Here is a 27,181-nt window from a genome sequence, read left to right as displayed (position 1 = left end):
ATATCTATAGAAAATTTTGTCAAAATTTTATTACTATAGAAAAATTTGTCAACATTTTACGTCTATAGAAAATTTTATCAAAATTTTATTTCTATAGAAATTTTTGTCAAAATTTTATTTCTATAGAAAATTTTGTCACAATTTTATTTTTGTAGAAAATTTTGTCAAAATTGTATTTCTATAGAAAATTTTGTCAAACTGAATTATATATGTACGTATTTAATCGGCCTTTTTTAGTTTAATATATACCGCGTATGGACTAACTTACAATTTAGAAGACGGTGTTAGGAAGATTTAAGATACCTTGCCATCGGCAAGTGTTACCGCAACCCAAGTAATTCGATTGTGGATGACAAGTCATTAGTAGAAGATTCAACGCAATCCATGGTGGAGCATACATAAGATTCGGTCTGGCCGAACTAACGGCCGTATATAGTTATTAATTTTAATTTTATTATTTTTTTCTATCATAAATAAACAATTAAACTTTTGTATAATTCACATAGAAATCAGACCTTCAGCTTCATATACTCAACATCGAGCATATGTGCTCTTACTCTATATGATATACAATTAATTTATTTAACAATTGTGATTTGTATCTACTGCTTAATTAGATGTTGTACACCCACCCTATTTTATAGTCGCATATTATTTTTTTTTTTTATAATATGAAGTTTTTATTCATTCAGACAGTTTGATTGTAGTCTTCTTGTCAATTCCATAATCCATTTTTTCTCACCTTTTGTTAGTTAGATTGATTTAATTGTTTTCATTTCATTTGATTTCACATTTATTTTTGTTTTTTTTTTTTTTTCATTTTACAGTGCCTGCCAAGTTTGTACACCCAATGCCACCAACACGGTGTGGTCTCACTGTCAATGCGTCTTAGCCGATGGTGTGGAGCGTGGTATTTTAACATCTAATCGTATGGTACCTGGTCCAAGTATACAAGTGTGTGAAAATGACAAAGTTGTTGTTGATGTTGAAAATCATATGGAAGGCATGGAAGTCACTATCCATTGGCATGGTATCTGGCAACGTGGTTCACAATACTATGATGGTGTGCCATTTGTTACCCAGTGTCCCATTCAACAGGGCAATACATTCCGGTAAGTTAAAGGAAGTTGGAAATGTAAATCGTCAATATTATGCAGAGAAAAAACATTGTAGTTGTGATAAACGATTTTTTAAACATTTTATTTGAATAATTTTTGTTAAATTATAAACGTATTTGAAACATGAGTTAAGATAATAGGATCACAGTAATTTAAATTAATATTTTTTTTTATACAGAGTAGCAAATAACACTTACGATAATGGATTTTGTTTATTTCATAGTTTTTAAGATACAATTTTATATAAAAATTGCTATAACATCCCAGCAAAAAAGCGTCGCCAAAAAAGTTATGAAAATGTTTTTTTTTATCCGGATGTGGTGCAAAATTGGCGCAGAAGCAATGAATTTAACATGGGCTTGTCATAGGCCGGATGTCCACCATTTCAACAGCCGTTGCACTGAATTTGCATCACTTCTTAAGGTGTGCTCCGAATTAAATTTTTCGGAAGTGAATTATAAAATTGTGTCATATTTTTCCAAATAAATAATTTTTCATTTTTTTATGATTTTTAATGCACTCTAAAACGTTTGACCTCAAATATTTTCAAAAATTTGCAGTTTTTCTAGAATGGATTTAGATTTTTTCGACAAAATTTAAATAATTTGTACCATTTTATTAATTCTTACTCTCTTTTGAACCTTGTTAAAACAAAATAATTTAAATTGTTTTATTATAAATATGAAAAAAGCGAGTTTTAAAAAATTGAATCAAAAGAGCTTCCAGTGTATTTAAAATAAAGAACATCTTAGGGAGGGCATTTTTGGAAGTGCTTTTAAAGTAGAGCCTTTAAAAGAAATTCCATTTTTTTTTTACAGTATCAAGTACCCCACAAAAATTAATTAGTTACCACAACAAAATGTTCTTTTTATACCCTCCACCATAGGATGGGGGTTATATTAACTTTGTCATTCCGTTTGTAACACATCGAAATATTGCTCTAAGACCCCATAAAGTATATATATTCTGGGTCGTGGTGAAATTCTGAGTCGATCTGAGCATGTCCGTCCGTCCGTCTGTTGAAATCACGCTAACTTTCGAACGAAACAAGCTATCGACTTGAAACTTTGCACAAGTAGTTGTTATTGATGTAGGTCGGATGGTATTGCAAATGGGCCATATCGGTTCACTTTTACGTATAGCCCCCATATAAACAGACCCCCAAATTTGGCTTGCAGACCCTCTAAGAGAAGCAAATTTCATCCGATCCGGCTGAAATTTGGTACATGGTGTTAGTATATGGTCTCTAACAACCATGCAACAATTGGTCCACGCCGGTCAACTTTTACGTATAGCCCCCATATAAACGGACCCCCAAATTTAGCTTGCGAATCCTCTAAGAGAAGCAAATTTCATCCGATCCGGCTGGAATTTGGTACATGGTGTTAGTATATGGTCTCTAATAACCGTGCAAAAATTGGTCCACATCGGTCCTTAATTATATATAGCCCCCATATAAACCGATCCCCCGATTTGGCTTGCGGAGCCTCTAAGAGAAGCAAATTTCATCAGATCCGGCTGAAATTTGGTACATGGTGTTAATATATGGTCTCTAATGACAATACAAAAATTGGTCCACATCAGTCCATAATTATATATAGCCCCCATATAAACCGATCACCAGATTTGACCTCCAGAGCCTCTTGGAAGACCAAAATTCATCTGGTTCAGTTGAAATTTGGTACGTGGCGTTAATATATGGCCTCAAACACCCATGCAAAAATTCGTCGAAATCGGTCCATAATTATATATAGCCCCCATATAAACCGATCCCCAGATTTGACCTTCGGTGCCTTTGGAGAAGCAAAATTCATCCGATCTGGTTGAAATTTGGTACGTGGTGGTAGTATATGGTATTTAACAAGCATGCCCAAAGTGGTCCATATCAGTCCATAATCATATATAGCCCCCATATAAACCTATCCCGAGATTTGGTTTTGGAGCCTCTTGGAGGAGCAAATTTCATACGAGTCAGTTGAAATTTGGTACATTGTGCTAGTATATGGCCGTTAACAACGATGCCTAACTAGGTCCATATCGGTCTATAGTTATATATAGCCATCAGATAAATCGATCCCCAATCACACAAAAATTGGTCCATATCAAGTTCATAATTATATATAGCCCCCATATAAGCAACCCTCATATTTAAATTCTGGCTCTCTACGTATTGTCTAATACATACCACGTATGGACTAACTCACAATTTAGAAAACGATGTTAAGAAGTTTTAAGATACCACAATCCAAGTAATTCGATTGTCGATGACAGTCTTTCGTAGAAGTTTCTACGCAATCCATGGTGGAGGGTACATAAGATTCGGCCTGGCCGAACTTACGGCCGTATATGCTTGTTTTTTCTATACAGAAAAATAGTGAATTTGATTTATTATTATCTTTTCAGTTATCAATGGACTGGCAATGCTGGTACTCATTTCTGGCACGCTCACACTGGTCTTCAAAAATTGGATGGTCTCTATGGCAGCATTGTTGTCCGTCAACCACCCTCACGTGATCCCAATTCACATTTATACGATTTCGATTTAACAACACACATTATGTTGATCAGTGATTGGCTGCATGAGGATGCCGCTGAACGTTATCCCGGTCGTTTGGCTGTCAACACTGGCCAAGATCCTGAATCTCTATTGATCAATGGCAAAGGTCAATTCCGTGATCCCAATACTGGTTTTATGACCAATACTCCTTTGGAAATTTTCACCATAACACCGGGTCGTCGTTATCGTTTCCGTATGATTAATGCCTTTGCTTCAGTATGTCCTGCCCAGGTGACAATTGAAGGTCATTCACTAACAGTCATTGCCACAGATGGTGAACCAGTACATCCGGTTGATGTTAACACGATCATATCGTTCTCTGGTAAGTGTGCATAAAATTTTTCATTTTATTGACATTTTTTGTAGAACAAGTTACAAGCTATTAAATAGTTGTAGTAAGTGTACACTAAATGGGATTAGGGGTATATTGTTAAAAACAAAAACCGTAACACCGATTAGAGAAAAACAGAAAACCGATTATAAATTCAAATTTTATTTGAAGAAAATAAAAGGTTTCTAAAGGGATCATATCAGAAATGTTGTCAGTTTGTTTAAATAGACTCGCTAAGAGGCTCAATCGTTTATCCTCTAAATGAACAAGCCATAATAAAAATTTCGAATTTATTAAACCGTAGTTTTCAACATCACTATCCACTGAAAGCTTGTCAACCACAATCACATACGCCATGGGAAAGAATCGAATGGGTGATTAGCAGAACATAGAGCAACAATACAGCTATTGTCAATGACCGTTTAAACACTTCATAGTGTGTCTTTAATTTGCATAATTAGCGCACATTCAAATAATAACGTAAAACAAATTCCATTAATATACAATAAAAGAAAAACATAAAAAGTATTTTGTATTAGTTAAGCTTTTTGTTTAGTAATAGTATTTATAGATATTTTAGAATTTATTTTTTATGGCAATAAAAACACTATCACCCGTCATAGCCACATTCAAATCACTTCCTAACAGTGTAAAAAATAAAGAAAAATTAACATTGGGTGCAGTAAAATACTGCCTTTGCACGACATGCTCTTACAGAGAAACTTACAACTGTTTTTTAATACTACATGTGGTGAAGATATCTGTTTTCGATGAGGAAATAAATACGGCATTGTCAAATAGAAATAGGATTCGGGGTTAATAGGTGAACTTCTAATTAAGAGATCGATTTAGGGCAATCAACCGTTAAAAGGCACTTCCCAAGAAGTAATTAGTTACACACTGTTAGAAAAATATGTTTTTCATATGTTCCGATATAAACAAAATGTGTTTCGGGCAATATTTTAAACCACAATATATTTAAGTGCGAACATGTAATGTTCCTAAACTAACACTAAATGTTTGGGACATCTATGTTAATATGTTAGAATATATTATGTTTGGGGCATCAATGTTTCATAAAAATCATATGTGTGAATACAAACATATATAAATTTACAAATTTCGACTAAACATACATATGTTGTAATATTTTATTCAAAGCGACAGAGAGAGTATAGAGAGAAATAGAGATTGAAACCGGGAGAGTTGACGAAAGATATCAATATAACACAGCAAAAGAGTCAAAAGAGAACAATTTCTGTGAAACCGCTTGTATGTTGTTTCGGAAAACTGTTTTATGATAAGGCCAAAAATTTGATATGTTTAAGTCTAAATATTATTTAATTTGAATAAAGAGAATATACATTCTGAACCAAGAGAATAGACATTTGAAAAACAAACAGCTTATGTTTTCGCCTTGAGAGCAGCATTTTATGTATGTGTGGACATGTGTTTTGTTTATCATTTTGGCATTATGGGCACAATTTTTTTCTTGGTTCGTTAAAAGAAATCAGGGGTCTTCATAAAAATAACGAAAGGGCACTATACTCTTTTTAGAGTTGGGACAGTAAAATGAAATAAGGAGGAAATAGTGAAAAATTACACAGTAAAATGTAAAAAAACAAACTTTAGTTCCTCTTTATTAAAAAGTAGTCCACGAGGAGTTGACGGACACCATCAAATATAAAAGCGGGCATTAAGTTCGAGTTTTACAGCTAAAACAATTTAAAAAGTTTATTTTCTTTAAAATGAATTATTAAAGAAAAATAAAAGGAATCTTAGAGCGATGGTGTTAAATGCTAGTAAAAAACTGTTCACTCCTAAATAAATTTATGTTTATATTATAAAATTATGTATGTATGTTTATACTCGACTCCACGTTCTTCTTTTGTTAGTTTTTGAATTCCTTCCAAATTTTAAAGTTTTGTACAAAAACAGTTTTTTATTACAAGATTGTTATTTTTGCAATAAAAAATAATATGTTATCCAAAAATCTGTAAATTTCGTTTATATCAAGCACTGTTACTGACTATAAATCTTTAATAACACACATTTCGAAGTTTCATTTAAAAAAAAAAATAATATAAAGGGTGATTCTTTTGAGGTTAGGATTTTCATGCATTAGTATTTGACAGATCACGTGGGATTTCAGACATGGTGTCAAAGAGAAAGATGCTCAGTATGCTTTGACATTTCATCATGAATAGACTTACGATCTGCCACAACGTCGAATTTTCAGTGAATGGGCCCTAGAAAAGTTGGCAGAAAATCCGCTTTTTTATCGACAAATTTTGTTCAGCGATGAGGCTCATTTCTGGTTGAATGGCTACGTAAATAAGCAAAATTGCCGCATTTGGAGTGAAGAGCAACCAGAAGCCGTTCAAGAACTGCCCATGCATCCCGAAAAATGCACTGTTTGGTGTGGTTTGTACGCTGGTGGAATCATTGGACCGTATTTTTTCAAAGATGCTGTTGGACGCAACGTTACGGTGAATGGCGATCGCTATCGTTCGATGCTAACAAACTTTTTGTTGCCAAAGATGGAAGAACTGAACTTGGTTGACATGTGGTTTCAACAAGATGGCGCTACATGCCACACAGCTCGCGATTCTATGGCCATTTTGAGGGAAAACTTCGGAGAACAATTCATCTCAAGAAATGGACCGGTAAGTTGGCCACCAAGATCATGCGATTTGACGCCTTTAGACTATTTTTTGTGGGGCTACGTCAAGTCTAAAGTCTACAGAAATAAGCCAGCAACTATTCCAGCTTTGGAAGACAACATTTCCGAAGAAATTCGGGCTATTCCGGCCGAAATGCTCGAAAAAGTTGCCCAAAATTGGACTTTCCGAATGGACCACCTAAGACGCAGCCGCGGTCAACATTTAAATGAAATTATCTTCAAAAAGTAAATGTCATGGACCAATCTAACGTTTCAAATAAAGAACCGATGAGATTTTGCAAATTTTATTCGTTTTTTTAAAAAAAAAAGTTATCAAGCTCTTAACAAATCACCCTTTAGTATAAATATAAATGTGTAAATTAAAAAAAAAAAAAAAAAAAACCAAAAAAAAATGTTCGGTCGGAGCAGGGATTGAACCCACGACCCTTTGCATGCAAGGCAGACATGCTAACCACTGCTCCACGTGACAAACAAATGTATGTTTCTGTTAAATAATGTTATGTTTGCATGGGCTCGTGGGCGCTGCAAACTATGCTATATAAATGTAACTTAAAACGATAATTATCTACTGGTGACTATAACAGCTACGTAGCCCAGTGGATAGTGTGTTGGCTTACAAACTGTATGGTCCTCGGTTCGATTCTCCGTGCAGGCGAAAGGTAAAATTTAAAAAATTTATAAAAGTGAATAATTTCTTGAACATTATTTGTATTACAGAGAAAGGTTCCAATAACTAAAAAATTTCGTGGAAGTGAAAATTACGAGTATGTTAGGGAATGAGCACAATCGTGTTTGGGAAAAATTCTTCCAAGCATATAATATTTTTGGCTCAAAATGCTTCCAAACATATAATATGTTCACATAAAACAAACATATTAATGTTTCGGCAGTATGCAATAATATATGTGCTTCCTGCAAAATATGTTTGGAACATATGTTAAAGAAGCGATTTTTTTTGAGGGTGCAGTTAGTAGAATTCCACCAACTTATATTTTCTACCGTTTGCTAGATCAGAATTTTTTGGCAAATGTTTCACAATATTATCCCCCAACTTCAGTTACTTAACTACACTGAAAAAGTATTTACATGATATTACAGATTAAGAAACGTAAATTTTAGGATGCGCAATTTACAAAATATTAAGGACAAATTTATTTAAAATAATGAAATTTTAATTAAAATAAAGTTGTTAAGGTTTGCTTCAATTTTTTTTTATTAAATTTGGGACACAAATTTTATAAATTTGCGTCCCTCCGTTAAAGTCGCATGTCCTTCAACTAATGCAAGTTTCCCTTAAAGCAAAGAAACACATTTTTGATTTAAATAAATCGTCCTTAAATTAACGGAAATATCGAATCTTTAGAATTAAGATAAAAACGCTTCAAATATATGCTAAGACTTAGTATGCGCATTTAGCATAAATCCTAGATCCTAGATTTAAAACCAGATAGATCGCTAAAATATGTATTTATTTTAAAGAAGCCGCATCTTTGGCTCGGAATCAATAGCAAAATCCTTAACACTTAAATGCACAAAATCACCGATCCCTCCGAATAAATATATAATAATGGTAAAAAAAGAAACATCTTAAAAAATACACTAAGTTTTCATTCACAAATAATCAATTTGATTTTAGTATAGAATAGAGATATTTTTATATAAACAAAGATTTTTTTAACCAAATTAATTTCACCTCTGGTAAATATTATTTAACTTCCACTATGTAGTTTTTTGAAGTTTTGGTCACAATTTGATTTTTACTTTGGACTGCAGAATACTCAGAAGTACAACAAATTTTCCAAAAAGATATATTTTTTAGAAATAGCGTCATGATGTATTAAATACAACAAATTTAATTTCATAGAATTCTGATTGTATCTTAAAAGATACAGTGCACATTTAAGGGTTAAGACAAAGTGAAATTCTTTGGATCCAAATAAACTAAATTTTTTTTGAGTGTAACATGTATTATTTACTATTTTCATTACAGAGAAATTAGGATGGGGGTATATTAACTTTGTAATTCCGTTTGTTACAAATAGAAATATTGGTCTCACACCCTACAAAGTATTTTCTGGGCTGTGGTGAAATTCCGAGTCGATCTAGCGATGTCCTTCCGTCTGTTGGAATTACTCTAACTTCCGAACGAAACAAGCTAACGACCTGAAACTTGGCTCAAGTAGTTACTATTGATGTAGATCAGCTGTCATTGCAAATGGGCCATATCTGAGCACTTTTACGTATAGCCCCCATATAAACCGACTCCCCAATTTGACTTGCGGAGCCTCTTAGAGAAGCAAATTTCATCCGATCCGGTTGAAATATGGTACGTGGTGTTAGTATATGGTATCTAACAACCATAAAAATTGGTCTATATCGGTTCATAATTATATATAGCCCCCATATAAACCGATCCCCAGATTTGACTTGCGGAGCCTCTTAGAGAAACAAATTTCATCCGATCCGGTTGAAATTTGGTACGTGGTGTTAGTATATGGTCTTTAACAACCACGCAAAAATTTGTGCATATCGGTCCATAATTATATATAGCTCCCATATAAACCGATCCCCAGATTTGAACTCCGGAGCCTCTTGGAAGAGAAAAATTCATCCGATCCGGTTGAAATTTGGTACGTGGTGTTAGTATATTGTCTCTAACAACCATGCAAACATTGGTCCATATCGGTTCATAATTACCCAGCAGAAAAATAGCTTCCAAAAAAGTAGTTTGGATCCCCAATCTGTAATCCGGAAGTAGTGCAAACTTGGATCATCTCCAATGAATTTAACATGGGCTTTTCATAGGACGGAAGTACTCCCTTTTTGGATACTTTGCATTGCTTTAGAAGCTGTGCCCTGGAAGTTAATTTGAATGAAGAAATTTAAAAACGAAAAAAAGAAAAAATTTCAACCAATTTCACTTTTTTTCATCCATATGTTTTATTATTATTTATTATTTACCTATTATCTAATTTTTACAATTTGAAAAACTTTTTCGCTTCGACCAGGGGTTGAACCTGGGTTTGCTGGCACCATAACAGAACGCCTTAGCACACTCAGCCACAAACGCCATTGAACATAAAGCGTCGAAAGGTCAATTCAAATGTTTGTGATATGATCGTAATACGACACCAAGGAATAACATTCTAATTTCTTCTCGAGATGTTCTTTATTAGTATGAACGAAAAAATAAGAAACGCAGGTTCAAATTTCACCAGCGGCAATTTTTTTTATCAAATATTTTTCTAAAAAATTATTTTTTTATGTCACGCATCGTTTTTATTTTTTATTTTCGGCATATATTCTCGTATAAATAAAAAAATTAAAAATTCTCGTAATTTGCAAAACCTTCTCAAAATAACTTCCATGGAAGCGAAAAAGTCAAACGGCACAGTTTCAAATCCCAGCGGGGATGAAATTTATTTTCTTTTATTATTTTTTACTTTTTTTATTAATTTCTATTTTTCTATTTTTTCTATTAGTTTTTTTTATTAGTTTTCTATTTTATTTTAAAATTTAACTGTACAAAATTTGCACTTAAAATAGCCTGTGCATCGGAAGTAGAAAAAAAATCATTGGGGGATCCCGAGATGCGCTTTAGAAGAAAAATTTAATTTTAAAATTTAATTTTAAATTTAATTGTATTTTTTTTTTATAGAAAATTTTGTCAAAATTTTATTACGATACAAAATTTTGTCAAAATGTTATTTCTATAGAATTTTTTTTTTTTAAATTTCATTTCTATAGAAACTTTTTCAAAATTTTAGTTTTGTAGAAAATTTTGTCAAAATTTTATTTCTATAGAAAAATTTTCAAAATTTTATTTCTATAGAAAATTTTGCAAAATTTTATTTCAACAGAAAATTTTTCAAACTTTTATTTCTATAGAAAATTTTATCAAACTTTTATTTCTATAGAAAATTTTGTCAAAACTTTATTTCTATGGAAAATTTTGCAAACCTTTATTTCTATAGAAAATTTTGTCAAAATATTATTTCTCTAGGAAATTTTGCAAATTTTATTTCTATAGAAAATTTTGTCAAAATATTATATCTCTAGAAAATTTTGCAAATTTTGCAAATTTTGCAAAATTTTATTTCTATAGAAAAGTTATCCAAGTGAATTATATATGTATTTAATCGGCCTTTTTTTTGTTCAATTTATGCCCAGTATGGACTAACTTACAGTTTAGAAGACGGTGTTAAGAAGTTTTAAGATACCTGGCCATCGGTAAGTGTTACCGCAACCCAAGTAATTCGATTGTGGAAGACAGTCTGTTAAATCAACGAAACGTTTTGTAGTATTAACGAATACTTTTGTTGTCTTAATGCATATGTTTCGTTGTACGAATGATAAATTTCGTTGGCTCAATTTTAATGAAATTTTCTTTGTGTGCAAAGCCATGACGGTATTTTGGCCTATTCCCGACTAAGAGTCGTCTTGAGATGATCGACAAATTGATATTTTTAGAGCCAACCGTACTCTTCAAAATGCCCGAAGCGCAAATCGATTGAAGGACGTCCATTCGTGGTTGATTCGTGTTGAGTCCTGTTGGAATGCTCATGGTCTCCGACGGAAATGTTTGTCTGAACAAGGCTTTAATACTGTATGTAGTTTAGGTATTGTGACACCCAAATATTTCTGGCTCACTTAGTCTATTCAGTCCATTGTGATAGCACAGTGGTGAACTTCTCTGAACTTCTCCGGCTCTACGTTAAGCTCAATGACAATAGCTGAGTCTACCACATTGCGATGAAACTACTAAGAGAAGATTTGAAACACTCAGAAACGTCAACATCCACCGTTGAAAGATTTTAATTGGAAAAATTGATCTGATCTGTGAAGACGGAAAAAATATATATGAATTGGGCTTCGAATTTCGGTTGTATTCTCTATATCCAGCCCGGAATACTTCAAACCTGGCTCAGCGACGATTTGCTGTTCTCCGATCACAACTTTCTACAATTATGTTTCAATCATTGGGTCAAATGGTATTAAGTATTTTAACCACGATTACGGATATACCAATTAAATGGTTTAATTGTTATGTCGGGAATCATTAACCACTTCTACGGAAGAAACGCCTCTTTATTACATTATATTTTAATTAATAAACTAAAAACAAACAACAACAAATTCATTAAAATTCCTCACAAATAGGCTAACAATTCTATCATAACTCCCACTTATCGCAGATGGAGGAGTATTGAACTACTCACGAGCTAAAATAGAAGTGCTGTGAACCACTTTCCTTTGCAAACAGCCAACTATTTTTCTATAGCGGAGATCTGGTGGAACGGGTCTACTTTACTTCTTGTTTAACTTTGTTGCTAAAATTGTATGATTGACTATATGAGTCAGTATTGATCGCTCCACATCTCATGCACCAATTGTTTACATTGGAAAATGTTTAACGAAAAAAAAACTTGAAAGTGTTATATTTTATCTAACTAAGAAAAACATACCCAACCATCTATGTTGGTTTCTTATGCTAGTGCAAACAATGATTGGTCATAGACCAGATTGTATATAAAATAATTAAAACATTCAAATATGCATAACAAATTAAGAAAAAAAAAAACAAACGCCTGAAAGATTTTCTCACAGAGGTGTTGGCTAAATGAAATAAATAAACGTAATAAAAAAATAAATAATAAATTCACAAAAAATTACTACAATAAAACAATTGACTAAATTCAATATGCAGGCGTAAATGTTAGGGTGGGTTATGTTAATAGGCATGTAAATATGATTTAGATAACTATCTTGACATTATAAGTCATTGTAGATTTTAGCCACCTAAACGGTTTTGTTAACTCATTTGTCCTTATAGTAAACTTTTCGTTTCGATCGGGGCTTGAACTTTGGTATTTATGTTGGCACTATAACAGAATGCCTTAGCGCACTCTGTCATAAACGCAATTGAACACGATGCATCAAAACGCCTTTTCCTATGTTTGTGCTATTAATGTAATATGACACCAGGACGTACATTTATAACTACTGCTTTATTATTATTATTAAAAAAAGAACACAGTTTCAAATCTTAACAGCGCCGGAATTTTTACAAAATTATTTTTTTAATACTATGTTAATTATTTTCTATACCTTTTCTGTACATAGTTTTTAATATTACCTAGAAATAATTGATAATTCTCTTAATTTGCAAACCCTTCTTCTATGGAAGTTAAAATACTTGCAAAAATCGAGAAAATTGAATTAAAAAAATTTCTGAGTAGTTAAAATAAAGAACATCTTTGGGAGGACATTTTTGGAAGTGGTTTTAAACTTGTGCGCTTTGAAGTACTTCGAAATGTTTTTGCTGGGAACTAGCATGGATTCAAGGGCAACTAGCATGTTTACTCGAAGGGCAGGCCTAATGAGACTACATTGCATGAACTAGTCAGCTTTGGAGAAAGATCACTATCTGTCAGTTAATACACAATTGTGGCTTTTCTAGACATCGAAGGGGCATTCAATAATGTCCACAAGAGAAACTTATGCTGAACTTCTAACGAAGAGATTTATTTCAGCCACACTAGAGCATGCAAACATGAAAAGGTATGTGAACAGAGTCACTCCCCATGGGGGAGTTCTATCACCTCTTCTATGGAATGTTGCCGGTTTCCCTCGAAATAGAAAGGATAAAAGTTGTGGCAACGCAGATGATGTAGCTTTAGCAATCAGGGAAAACAACTTCCATCCACAATTAGAGATATTATACAACGGAGGAGAATGGTCTAGGGGTAAATCCTGCAAAGACAGAACTAGTCATGTACTGTAAAGAACACAAAATTCCCTTTCGTGGGTGTGCAAAATACCATGGGCTTAAGATTGACGAAAGGGCGAAAAAAAACACGGTTGCCTTGTAATCACGAACAAATGCAATATGGAAAAACTGAGGACTAAACCACGGTTGCCACAATTGATAGAATTCTACCAAAAATAGTAGATTTTTTTACTGTTTGGTAGATTGGTAGAATTCTCGATGTTTCGGAAGATTTTGCAAAACATTCCTCTCCACTTAAGAGGTGCTCTAATTTTCTATACAAATACAATTTTGAAAAACATTTTTATAGAAATAAAATATTGACAACATAACATATTTTATAGATAGAAGATTTGGCAAATAAATAAATAATTTTTTTATAGAAATAAAATGTTGACAAAATTTACTATAGAACGTTATAATGTTCAAGCTGAAACAAAAGACTTAAGACACATACTGACATTTCATTATATCGTCATCTATTGGATGAATAGCCATTTCGTTTGTAGCACATCGCACATATTGGCTGATGAGCGTTAATAAGTGTGAAGATGCTGAATTGGAGGCATTATGAGGAATACTGTCAAACACGGGAAAATCATGCCAAATCATTCCAAGTTACACGCCAACACGATCGATTGAAACTATTGCGAAATTAGAAATAAGGAAATTGGAACGAGTTTAATCCGAGAGAAATCGAAAGACATTCGATTGACGAAAGGGCGAAAAAACCACGGTTGCCTTGTAATCACGCAAAAATGCAATAGGTAAAAAGGTAAGGATTAACCACGGTTGCCACAATTGGTAGAATTCTACCAAAAATAAAAGATTCGTTTTACTGTTTGGTAGATTGGTAGAATTCTCGATGTTTTGGTAGAGTTTGCACTCTCCGCTTAAGAGGTGCTCTAATTTTCCATACAAATACAATTTTGGAAAAATTTTCTATAGAAATAAAATTTTGACAACATATTTTATAGATATAAGATTTGGCAAATAAATAAATATTTTTTTTATAGAAATAAAATTTTGACAAAATTTTCTATAGAAATAAAATTTTTGACAAAATTTTCTATAGAAATAAAATTTTGACAAAATTTTCTATTGAAATAAACTTTTGGCAAAATTTTCTATAAGAATAAAATTTTCTATAGAAAAAAAGTTTTGATAAAATTTTCAATATATATAAATCTTCGACAAAATTTTCTGTAGAAATAAAATTTTAACAAATTTTTCTACAGAAATAAAATTTTGACAAAACTTTCTACAGAAATAAAATTTTGACAAAATTTTCTATAGGAATAAAATTTTCTATTTTGTTGACAAACTTTTCTGCAGACATAAAATTTTGACAAAATCTTCTATAGACAAAAAGTTTTGATAAAATTTTCAATAGATATAAACCTTCGACAAAATTTCCTATAGAAATAAAATTTTGACAAAATTTTCTATAGAAATAAAATTTTGACAAAATTTTCTACAGAAATAAAATTTTGACAAAATTTTCTATAGAAATAAAATTTTGACAAAATTTTCTATTGAACTAAAATTTTGACAAAATTGTCTATAGAAATAAAATTTTGACAAAATTTTTTATAGAAATAAAATTTTGACAAATTCTAAATTCTATAAAAATTAAATTTTGACAAAATTTTTCATAGAAATAAAATTTTGACAAAATTTTCTATAAAAAAAAATTTTGACAAAATTTTCTATAAAAATGAAATTTTGACAAAATTTTCTATAAAAATAAAATTTTGACAAAATTTTCTATAGAAATAACATTTTGAGAAAATTTACTATAAAAATAAAATTTTGGCAAAATTTTCTATAGAAATAAAATTTGGACAAAAACTTATTTAAAATAACCACAAAGATATGATCGAAAACTTCAAAGAAAGTTTTTATTTTTAAAAATTTGGTAGATAATCTTCGACAAAATTTTCTGTAGAAATAAAATTTTAACAAATTTTTCTACAGAAATAAAATTTTGACAAAACTTTCTACAGAAATAAAATTATGACAAAATTTTCTATTGTAATAAAATTTTCTATTTTGTTGACAAACTTTTCTGCAGACATAAAATTTTGACAAAATCTTCTATAGAAAAAAAGTTTTGATAAAATTTTCAATAGATATAAACCTTCGACACAACATCCTATAGAAATAAAATTTTGACAAAATTTTCTATAGAAATAAAATTTTGACAAAACATCCTACAGAAATAAAATTTTGACAAAATTTTCTATAGAAATAAAATTTTGACAAAATTTTCTATAGAACTAAAATTTTGACAAAATTGTCTATAGAAATAAAATTTTGACAAAATTTTTTATAGAAATAAAATTTTGACAAATTCTAAAAATTCTAAATTCTATAAAAATAAAATTTTGACAAAATTTTTAATAGAAATAAAATTTTGACAAAATTTTTTATAGAAATAAAATTTTGACAAAATTTTCTATAAAAATAAAATTTTGACAAAATTTTCTACAGAAATAAAATTTTGACAAAATTTTCTATAGAAATAAAATCTTGACAAAATTTTCTATAGAAATAAAATTTTGACAAAATTTTCTATAGAAATAAAATTTTGACAAAATTTTCTATAGAAATAAAATTTTGACAACATTTTCTACAGAAATAAAATTTTGACAAAATTTTCTATAGAAAAAAGTTTTGATAAAATTTTTTATAGAAATAAAATTTTGACCAAAAATTATTTAAAATAACCAAAAAGATATGATCGAAAACTTCAAAGAAAATTGTTTTTCAAAATTTGGTAAATTTGTTGTAAAATTTTCTTCAATTTTTGGTAGATTATTTTTGGCACGAGTGGCAACCGTGGACTAAACCCGAAAATTGTGCATGGGCTGTATACGTCAGTGGTTAGACCTATAATGCTATATGGTGTTGTGGTCTGCTGGCCGGCATTTCAGCAGCCGTCAAGTTCAGATAAAGTTCAGCGAATGGCGTACTTGTGTATCTCAGTCACATTCAGTAAGACCGGAACAGATTCCCTTAATGCCAATGCTGCATCTATTGCCTTTAGACATACTGGCCAAATAATTATCTGCAATTACGATTGTACGGTTGCGATCGCGAGTTATTGCTGTGGTTGGAAAAAAGCACGATCACATTTCGGTTCTCCAAATAATACCAGGCGTTCCAAACATGTCCAATGGCTTATGTTGGCACCACCAGGACCAAATTAAAAACTAGACTTTCTGACCACAAGTCCGCCCAAAAGATGAATGACAACGGACACATAATAAATACTCCCACTGAATTACAAAACCTACACAGATCTCGCTGAAGGCGATCACCGAAGGTGTATCGAAATATCCGATAATAGCAATATATAGCATTTTGCATTAGTTCACGACCTCAAGCCAGACGAAAAATCCTAAAATTTTAAATCTAAAAATTTAATATTAATATTAAGTTATATTTTCAACATTGGTCATAGGTTAAAGTGGCAGCCCGATTAAGTTTCAGGCTCACTTAGACTATTCATTCCATTGGACATACAATTGCATTGAAAATGTGCATTGTCATAGTGTAAAATTTATTTATTCATCTCATTTATATATTTCACATCAATGGGGTTTCAAATCACAAAAAATAATATCAAATGATTGGGTTATAAAAAATAAATTGTATCAAATGGAAGTAATGGGCTTGCGCCAGTGTCTCACATACGCACGCGATTGACATATAAATCATTTTCATTTCCAGGAAATAAACTAATTAAGATGACTAACTAGTCACAGACAAGAAACGAGTATGCAAATACAACTTCATTAACCGCATTACATGATTGATTACAAAACCTGGCCAACGGTAAAAAGCGAATGAAATATTATAAAAGACATCTTTATTATATCAATGGGTCCATCAATATATAAACGTCAATGAATGTGTAATGAAGTTATACAAAAGAATGAAGAGATTTGGGCGACATATGATAACAATCGATTTCCCTTCAATTATTCGTATATGATGGTCATTTGCTTTATAATTAAATCATCTTACAATTTTTATACAAAGTTTTCTTTCGTATAACATTTTCTAATTTTTAAGTCCAGCTGTACAGTTGGCCTCGTCTCACTTTTTGCATGTTGCAATTGCTTTTTCACATTTGCCTGTGACGTTTCAGTCTATATTATAAACATTATTACCATGGAATTTTTAGAATTTTCTCACCGTTCAATTGTGAACTAATTCCATGTCAATGAAATAAATTCCATTCAATTACTATGTCAGAAATGAATTTCAAAAATGTCCAATAACCACTACCGCATAACAGTGTCCAGTATGGTCAGTATGTAGTTTATTAAACCATCAGAAGTTGTGATTATTCACCAGCTAACGATTGATGTAAAACTAATTGATTGGGGGTTTTAAATTAAACCTCTTTGCATTTTCTATTAAATACTCATATCGATCATTGTTGAATTGAACATATCTGCATTAACCTCCATTGTTTTCAATAACCCTTTCACTTGGCAATTGTAAGTAAACAAAGTAGCACGAGATTATAACAATAAGATATGATCTTAATGCGATGGTAACACCCATTAAGATTCAACGAAATGCGATTGTTCTATGGTTTGTGGTTAGAGCATATAATCCCAAATAAAAATGCTTTAGCTTTAAGGTCAAGTTTAATTCTTAATGTCATAATTTAATTATCTCAATGAAAACAAAGAAGTTTTAATGTTAATGTCTTTATAGAGCTGAAAATGCAAGTCAATTGCCAACAAGCTATAGTAGAGCACAAAAAATATTCAAACTAAGACTTAAGACACATACTGCCATTTCATTATACCGTCATTCATGGGATATATGGTATAATGATTTGGTCATTCCATTTGTAACACATCGCAAAAATAATGTTCAAGCTGAAACAAAAGACTTAAGACACATACTGCCATTTCATTATATCGTCATCTATTGGATGAATGGCCATTTCATTTGTAACACATCGCACATATTGGCTGATGAGCGTTAATAAGTGTGAAGATGCTGAATTGGAGGCATTCTGAGGAATACTGTCAAACACAGGAAGATCATGCCAAATCATTCAAAGTTACAAGCCAACCCGATCGATTGAAACTATTGCGTAATTAGAAATAAAGAAATTGGTAGGTGTTTAATCCGACAGACATCGAAGGACATTTTTTCACTTGCGAACAGCTTCTCCGAGGTGACTAGTGGTAAAAATTGGATGCACTACAATAACGCCAAGCGAAAAAATCCACGATTTTGTCTCAACATCGACGACAAAACTGAGTATCCAAGTGGTGTATTACGAGCTGCTGGGAATCAGGGACACGATCACTTGAGCGTTGTATCGAACTCAAGTGATGCGTTTGCGCCGAACGTTGTGTGATAAAAACCCAACAACATTTGGAAAGACCCGACAAGGTGATTTTGAAGAACGATAACGCTTGCAAAACCCCTAAAAAATTATTTTATTTGGAATCACTCAAATGAGAAGTTATAAGTACACATTTCTCCTTCGGATCAGCATTTCCATTCTTATAAGGAAGCCAAAATTGGGTCGATTAGTGGATTGAGTCAAAAGACGAGTCATTTTTTTCGTCTCGGTATTCATATGTTGTCAGAAAGATTGGAAAAAAGGAATAAGTTCTCAAACATTAAAAAAAGCCCGCTTTTTTAATTTCCGCTCTAATTTTATATAGTCTCTTGGTTTGATGAACCACATCCAATTATGGCGTATAAGCCCAATGAGGAGAATGTTAAAACCATTTTAGAACAGTGTTTAGCAACATTTTAAGGCAATCTGAAGGCATTTCCACCTCATTTCATGACTATCGACAAAACAACGATTCACTTGAGCACACTGAAGACCAACGAGCCGTCGAAATAGTTGACTGTACCAAGCGATCGTGCTCGGAAGAAGTTGAAGACCTTCCCATCGGTCGGAAAGTGATGATCACAGTTTATTGAATTCACAATGTGTCATCCATATCCGCTAACTTGAAAAGTGAAAAAGTTCATGGCCTGTAATATGCCGAGTTATTGGCCTGACTTTAGTCTGAATCGAAGTATAACTGGCCTCACTGAGAAAAAAAACCTTTCGCCATGACAATGTTTACACCTTCTGCCCCCAACCAATCAATAGAATTGGTTTTATTCACCTGTTTTTGCTTCGCACGTAGGCCTACGGAGTTTGGCAGACCTCGAGAACACGTATTTTCCAGACGGATTAAAAAGTCCTATCTCTGGATCGGTTTATATGAGGGCTATATACAATAATGGACTAATATGGACCACTTTTCAGACATATACCAACAAATGGATGGATAGCAGATTGGATGATATTTACTTCCCCAAGAGGTTGCGGATGTCAAATCTGGGGATCAGTTTATATGGGGACTATATATAATGATGCACAAAAAAATTTTCACCAAAATATTTTCAATTAAAATTTATTGAATTTTCAAAAATATTCAATTAAAAATTTAATTGGTTCAACAATTTTTTTAATTAAAACAAAAATCAATCACAAAAATTAATAGTATCAATTAATTTTTTGCGTGGATCAAATAATTTTATCCAGCGCCACTCTGTGGAACAGGGTATTATAAGTTAGTGTATATGTTTGCAACACTCAGAAGAAGACGATATAGGCATATGGTGCCTTTGGCAATATTGTTCGGGACCGGCCACTGAGTCGTTCTAGCCATGTCCATCTGTCAAACTGATTTGCTTAAAATTTTGCACAAGGAGTGCAATTGAAAGTGTCGTAAAGTGTGCCGAATTTGGTTGAAATCGGTTCAGATTCAGATATAGCTCGCATATATATCTTTCGCCCGACATGCAGTTATATGACCCCAAAAGCCAGAGTTTTGCCCTGATTTGCTTTAAATTTTGTGCAGGGAGTAAAATTAACGTTCTGGGTTTGCATGCAATTTTGGTTGAAATCGGTTCAGATTTAGCTATAGCTCTCATATATATCCTTCGTGCGATTTACACTCATATGACAACAGAGGTTAAATTTGTAATCCGATTTACGTAAAATTTAGCTATGTATGCTAAATTTGGTTGAAATCGGTTAAGATTTCGATATAGCTCCCACATATATCTTTTCCCCCGATTTTCACTCATATGACCACAGAGGTAAAAGTTGCAATCAGATTTATGTGCAATTTTGCACAGGGAGTAGAATCAACATTCTGGCTATCCAAGCCAAATTTGGTTGCAATCGGATATGATAAAGTTTGTAGACCCCCTATCCTATGGTGGAGCGTAAAACAAAACAAAAGACTTAAGACATAAACTTTCCTTATTGGCTAAACATTGATATTGAATCATAACGAGGCCATTCTACTATGGTATTTAATAAACTGAAGTGTCGGCTAATGACAAATTACCAAAAGTGGTGATAATTTTCTACTAATTTAATAGTCATTTGATATATTTACCAACCGTATTTACGATATGTGTATGTGTGTGTGTGTTTAATAACAACACCCTTTTAAAGGGGTTTGGCAAACAATATTAACCCACAAATCTCGCATTAAATGCAATTCATGCCAATGAAATGAGTATACATCACCCATTCGACACGACATACAATGACACATAGGGACACATAATAATTAATACCAATTACCGATATAAATAATTTCTAAAAAGTTCATAACAAATTATGGCAATCATTTCTTGCATCGTGCTTAACCACATCAAAAGGTGACTGGATGGCTGCCTCTTAAGATCTCTGGTTGGTTGTCTAGGTAAACAATTTGATTGGCAGGTTACACCTGCGCCAACACCATCATTGCCCCTATTGCTTCTGTGCCATTGATAATTGCCAACGAATTGTTTAAATGTCTATGCAGACACCTTAGGTGGGCCACAAGAGACAAAAAAAAAAACAACTCAATGCTGGAATCATTTTAGCTGAAGACCAAAGATCTGAAAGCCATCGCATCAATTCTTTTTCTGCAATGCACTTGAATAAGAAATTTATATGCGCACTTAAATCAGCAAATAAACTGCCGCCGCGTCTGCTACTGTATCATTAAATAAAATGACAAATAAATATTGATAGTAAATACAAATTAACTACATATCTAAAATAGTATTTATCGTGGGCTTATGGCTTCGTAAAATATTCGTTATTTATTAAAATCAGGGTCAAATGAATTTTACATTGGTGGGGTTAAATTGATGTATTAGATTATTTTTCTCCTACGATTAAATTAAAACAAATGTATTCAACTATGAATAAATTTGAAAAAAAAACCTTTCTCTATATGTTTTTAAAGAAATCCAAAGCAATTCCTTACTGATAATACTTATAAATGGTCAAAGCAATCATATTGAGTTGGATAATATGGTAGTTTACTTTATCAATAAACAAAAGACTTAAGACCCAAACATTCCTTACTTGCTTAACTTTGAATTATTTAAAATAGTCGTATCAAAGTTTTATTTCGGCGTGAGCACAAAGATTTTTTGTCCTTAAAATGTCGAGTTTGCTGAGCACAAAAGAGTTAATTCTTTGTTATAACATTTTTTACTTGTCCCGAAGTCAATAGCATTAATAATTATGTCATTCGACTTTCAAATGGACATCTTATATAAAATTATATTATAATACAATAATATCCGAGTGCTGATAAAATTTAAATTCAATGGTAATAACTGACCAGAAAGCTCAAAAGTCGGAGACCTTTTTCAAAGTTTAATTCTAAAGGTGGTTTTACTTAAAACATGACATATTTCATATTTGAAGTAGAGTCTGAATTTAGAAACTTAATTTTTGGTTAACACGTTTTTGATTAATAAAAAAGTCAGAAATAAAATTTTGTTCGGAAATAAATGGTGATTTAAAAAAAAATCCACATAAAATTCAGAGATCTGCGTGGCATTTTTATTTGAATCTATAGTAGACTCTATGTTAAAGAGAGCTTGTCTATATAGACATAAAATCTAATAATTTGCAAGTGTTCTTCGTTTGAAAGACGATTCATAAATTAAATTATAGATCAAACTGGAAATGTTTAACAGTGAAACAAAACTCGAAATGTGCATCTGTTTAAGCCAAAAATGTTATAGATTACAAATCACCCTTTAGCTATTTTTATTGCACTTACTATTCATTGGTTAATTAAATTTTGACTAAAATTCATAGAAAATTATTTCATATAAATTTAAAATCATTATAAATAAAACCAAGTATATAGTAAGTTCGGCCGGGCCGAATCTACGCATCGAATATAATAAAGGGTGATTCTTTTGAGGTTAGGATTTTCATGCATTAGTATTTGACAGATCACGTGATATTTCAGACATGGTGTCAAAGAGAAAGATGCTCAGTATGCTTTGACATTTCATCATGAATAGACTTACTAACGAGCCACAACGTCGAATTTTCAGTGAATGGGCCCTAGAAAAGTTGGCAGAAAATCCGCTTTTTTATCGACAAATTTTGTTCAGCGATGAGGCTCATTTCTGGTTGAATGGCTACGTAAATAAGCAAAATTGCCGCATTTGGAGTGAAGAGCAACCAGAAGCCGTTCAAGAACTGCCCATGCATCCCGAAAAATGCACTGTTTGGTGTGGTTTGTACGCTGGTGGAATCATTGGACCGTATTTTTTCAAAGATGCTGTTGGACGCAACGTTACGGTGAATGGCGATCGCTATCGTTCGATGCTAACAAACTTTTTGTTGCCAAAAATGGAAGAACTGAACTTGGTTGACATGTGGTTTCAACAAGATGGCGCTACATGCCACACAGCTCGCGATTCTATGGCCATTTTGAGGGAAAACTTCGGAGAACAATTCATCTCAAGAAATGGACCGGTAAGTTGGCCACCAAGATCATGCGATTTGACGCCTTTAGACTATTTTTTGTGGGGCTACGTCAAGTCTAAAGTCTACAGAAATAAGCCAGCAACTATTCCAGCTTTGGAAGACAACATTTCCGAAGAAATTCGGGCTATTCCGGCCGAAATGCTCGAAAAAGTTGCCCAAAATTGGACTTTCCGAATGGACCACCTAAGACGCAGCCGCGGTCAACATTTAAATGAAATTATCTTCAAAAAGTAAATGTCATGGACCAATCTAACGTTTCAAATAAAGAACCGATGAGATTTTGCAAATTTTATTCGTTTTTTTTTTAAAAAAAGTTATCAAGCTCTTAACAAATCACCCTTTAGTTTCTTTGAAAATTTCAGGGGGGGTTCGATGACAGATATTTTCCCAAGCAGATCAGTTCAACCGGTACGTTTCCCATAGATCAGATTCTGAATTTATAAGAACCATTTTTTGTTTGAGTTTTAGAGGAATCATAAACATATCTTGTAAGTGCAAGATGATGAAATAACGCCTTGATTTGAAATCTAAAATCAGTGAATTTTCATCCCAATTATTTAAATGACTACGAGAAGTAAAATCTGGAAATTTTGCATTCAGTTTCAAGCAATTTTCATGATCAGTGCTCCTTTTATACCCTCAATAAGTGAAATCGGTCTATATGGAAGCCTTACCAAATGGACCGATAATCTATACACTTTGTTATGGGTCTAAAATGCCAGTATATTTTAAATTTGTGGCAAATCGGATAAAAACTACAATTTCTAGAAACCCTAGGAGTAAAATCGGGAGTTCGGTGTAATGGGGGCTATACCAAAACATGGAAGGATACACACAATATTCAGCACATTTAATTGTAGTTCTAGAATCTAGACCCCAAATCGGAGGGCCAGTTTATAAGGATACACAATATATTCGGCACACCCCTTTATGGTCCTAGAATACCTCTAGATTTCCAATTTCAGGCAAATTGGGTAAAAACTACGGATTCTAGAAGCCCAAGAAGTAAAATCGGAAGATCAGTCTATATGGTGGCTATATCAAAACATGGACCGGTACTCACCATTTTCGGTACACGTCTTTAGGGTCCTGGAGTACCTCTACATTTCAAATTTCAGGTAAATTGGATTAAAACTACGGATTATAGAAGCCCAAGAAATAAAATCGGGAGATCGGTCTATATGGGGGCTATATCAAAACATGGAGCTATACTAACCATTTTCGGCACACCACTTTAAGGTTCTAGAATACCTCTAGATTTCCAATTTCAGGCAAATTGGGTAAAAATTACGGATTCTAGAAGACCAAGAAGTAAAATCGGGAGATCAGTCTATATGGTGGCTATATCAAAACATGGACCGGTACTCACCATTTTCGGTACACGTCTTTAGGGTCCTGGAGTACCTCTAGATTTCAAATTTCAGGTAAATTGGAATAAAACTACGGATTATAGAAGCCCAAGAAATAAAATCGGGAGATCGGTCTATATGGGGGCTATATCAAAACATGGACCGATACTCACCATTTTCGGCACACCACTTTAAGGTCCTAGAATACCTCTAGATTTTCTATTTCAGGCAAATCGGATAGAAAATACACTTTCTAGACGCCCAAGAAGCAAAATCGGGAAATCAGTCCATATGGGCGCTATACCAAAACATGGACCGATAGACACCATTTTCGGTACACTTTTTGATGGTCCTAAAATACCTCTAGATTTCCAATTTCAGGCAAATTGGATAAAAACTACAGTTTTTATAAGCCCAAGACCCCAAATCGGGAGGTCGGTTTATATGGGGACTATATCAAAACTTGAAACGATATAGCCCAACTTCGAACAAAAGACGAATCTGTGCCAAATTTCAGGACGATAGCGCCATTATTGAAGGCTGTAGCGTGATTACAACAGACAAACAGACAGACGGACATGCTTATATCGTCCTAGAATTGCTCCCTGATCAAGAATATATATACTTTATATATTCGGAAATCGATATTTCGATGTGTTACAAACGGAATGACAAACTTATTATACCCCCGTCACCATTCTATGGTGGTGGGTATAATTAACACAATAAATAATTGATTGTCGCAGTTAAAAAATTAATTTAGTTGTGTGACCAAAATCAATTAAATTTTTAATAGAACCAATTAAAATCTTAATCGATCAATCGATTTTTTAATATTTTATTTCTTATTAATTCTATGAGTGATACCATTTTCGTAATTGCAATTAAAAACAAGTAAGAAAGTCTAAAGTCGGGCGGTGCCGACTATATTATACCCTGCACCACTTTGTAGATCTAAATTTTCGATACCATATCACATCCGTCAAATGTGTTGGAGGCTATATATAAAGGTTTATCCCAAATACATACATTTAAATATCACTCGATCTGGAAGAATTTGATAGACTTCTACAAAATCTATAGACTCAAAATTTAAGTAGGCTAATGCACTAGGGTGGAACACAATGTTAGTAAAAAAATATGAGAAACGTTTAAATCTGAAGCAATTTTAAGGAAACTTCGAAAAAGTTTATTTATGATTAATCGCTCGATATATATGTATTAGAAGTATAGGAAAATTAGAGTCATTTTTACAACTTTTCGACTAAGCAGTGGCAATTTTACAAGGAAAATGTTGGTATTTTGACCATTTTTGTCGATATCAGAAAAACATATATATGGGAGCTATATCTAAATCTGAACCGATTTCAACCAAATTTGGCACGCATAGCAAAAATGCTAATTATAATCCCTGTGCAAAATTTCAACTAAATCGGAGTTAAAAATTGGCATCTGTGGTCATATGAGTGTAAATCTGGCGAAAGCTATATATGGGAGCTATATCTAAATCTGAACCGATTTCAACCAAATTTGGCACGCATAGCAACAATGCTAATTCTACTCCCTGTGCAAAATTTCAACTAAATCGGAGCAAAAAATTGGCCTCTGTGGTCATATGAGTGTAAATCGGGCGAAAGCTATATATGGGAGCTATATCTAAATCTGAACCGATTTCAACCAAAAAATTTCAACGCATAGCTACAATGCTAATTCTACTCCCTGTGCAAAATTTCAACCAAATTGGGGTAAAACTCTGGCTTCTGGGACCGTATTAGTCCATATCGGGCGAAAGATATATATGGGAGCTATATCTAAATCTGAGCCGATTTCAATAAAATTTGGCACACTTGACTATAGTACTAATTGTTCTTCTTATGCAAAATTTTAAGCAAATTAGGGTAAAACTCTGGCTTCTGGGGCCATATAAGTCCATATCGGACGAAATATATATATGGGAGCTATATCTAAATCTGAACCGATTTCTTCCAAAATCAATAGGGATCTATTCTGAGCAAAAACACATACTTGTGCCAAATTTGAAGTCGATTGGACTAAAACTGCGACCTAGACTTTGATTACAAAAATGTGTTCACGGACAGACGAACATCGCTATATCGACTCAAGAGACCACCCTGAGCATTTTTGCCAAAGACACCATGTGTCTATTTCGTCTCCTTCTGGGTGTTGCAAACGTATGCACTAACTTATAATACCCTGTTCCACAGTGTGGAGCAGGGTATAATTACTAAAATTTTCAAATGAAAAAATTGATTAACTAATTTCGTGAAAGGGTCGTAATTCTGTTTAGGGGTCGTAATGAGAATCGCAAAGTGGTATTTTCAATATTTTCAAAATTTGCTAAAGTACATTTTTTACATTTCGAGTTTTTAAAAGGCGGTTTAAAAAATTTCTAGTATATATGGGCCAAAATTATCGGTTAAAAGGAGACTATATTGAAAAAGTTTTCATCTGTCTTTAAATATGTTTGTTCTGTTTTTTTTATCTACGCAATTATGGCATAACT

At 32.6% G+C, this 27,181-nt stretch overlaps 1 protein-coding gene across 3 annotated transcripts in view; it reads left to right on the top strand.

Moving 5' to 3' along the window:
- stw (laccase) overlaps positions 1–27,181 on the top strand; it is a 275,331-nt gene that overhangs the window by 204,436 nt on the left and 43,714 nt on the right. For all 3 annotated transcript variants that reach the window (XM_075309737.1, XM_075309738.1, XM_075309736.1), the window contains exons 3-4: positions 828–1,112; positions 3,522–3,997. In XM_075309737.1, the coding sequence (XP_075165852.1) occupies positions 828–1,112; positions 3,522–3,997 (761 nt within the window). The remainder of the gene's footprint in view (positions 1–827; positions 1,113–3,521; positions 3,998–27,181) is intronic.

Source organism: Haematobia irritans, chromosome 5, assembly GCF_050003625.1.
Source record: "Haematobia irritans isolate KBUSLIRL chromosome 5, ASM5000362v1, whole genome shotgun sequence".
NCBI classification, from domain to species: Eukaryota; Metazoa; Arthropoda; class Insecta; order Diptera; family Muscidae; genus Haematobia; species Haematobia irritans.
Note: the sequence above shows the minus strand (reverse complement) of the source record. Positions and strands in the feature narration are given on the sequence as shown.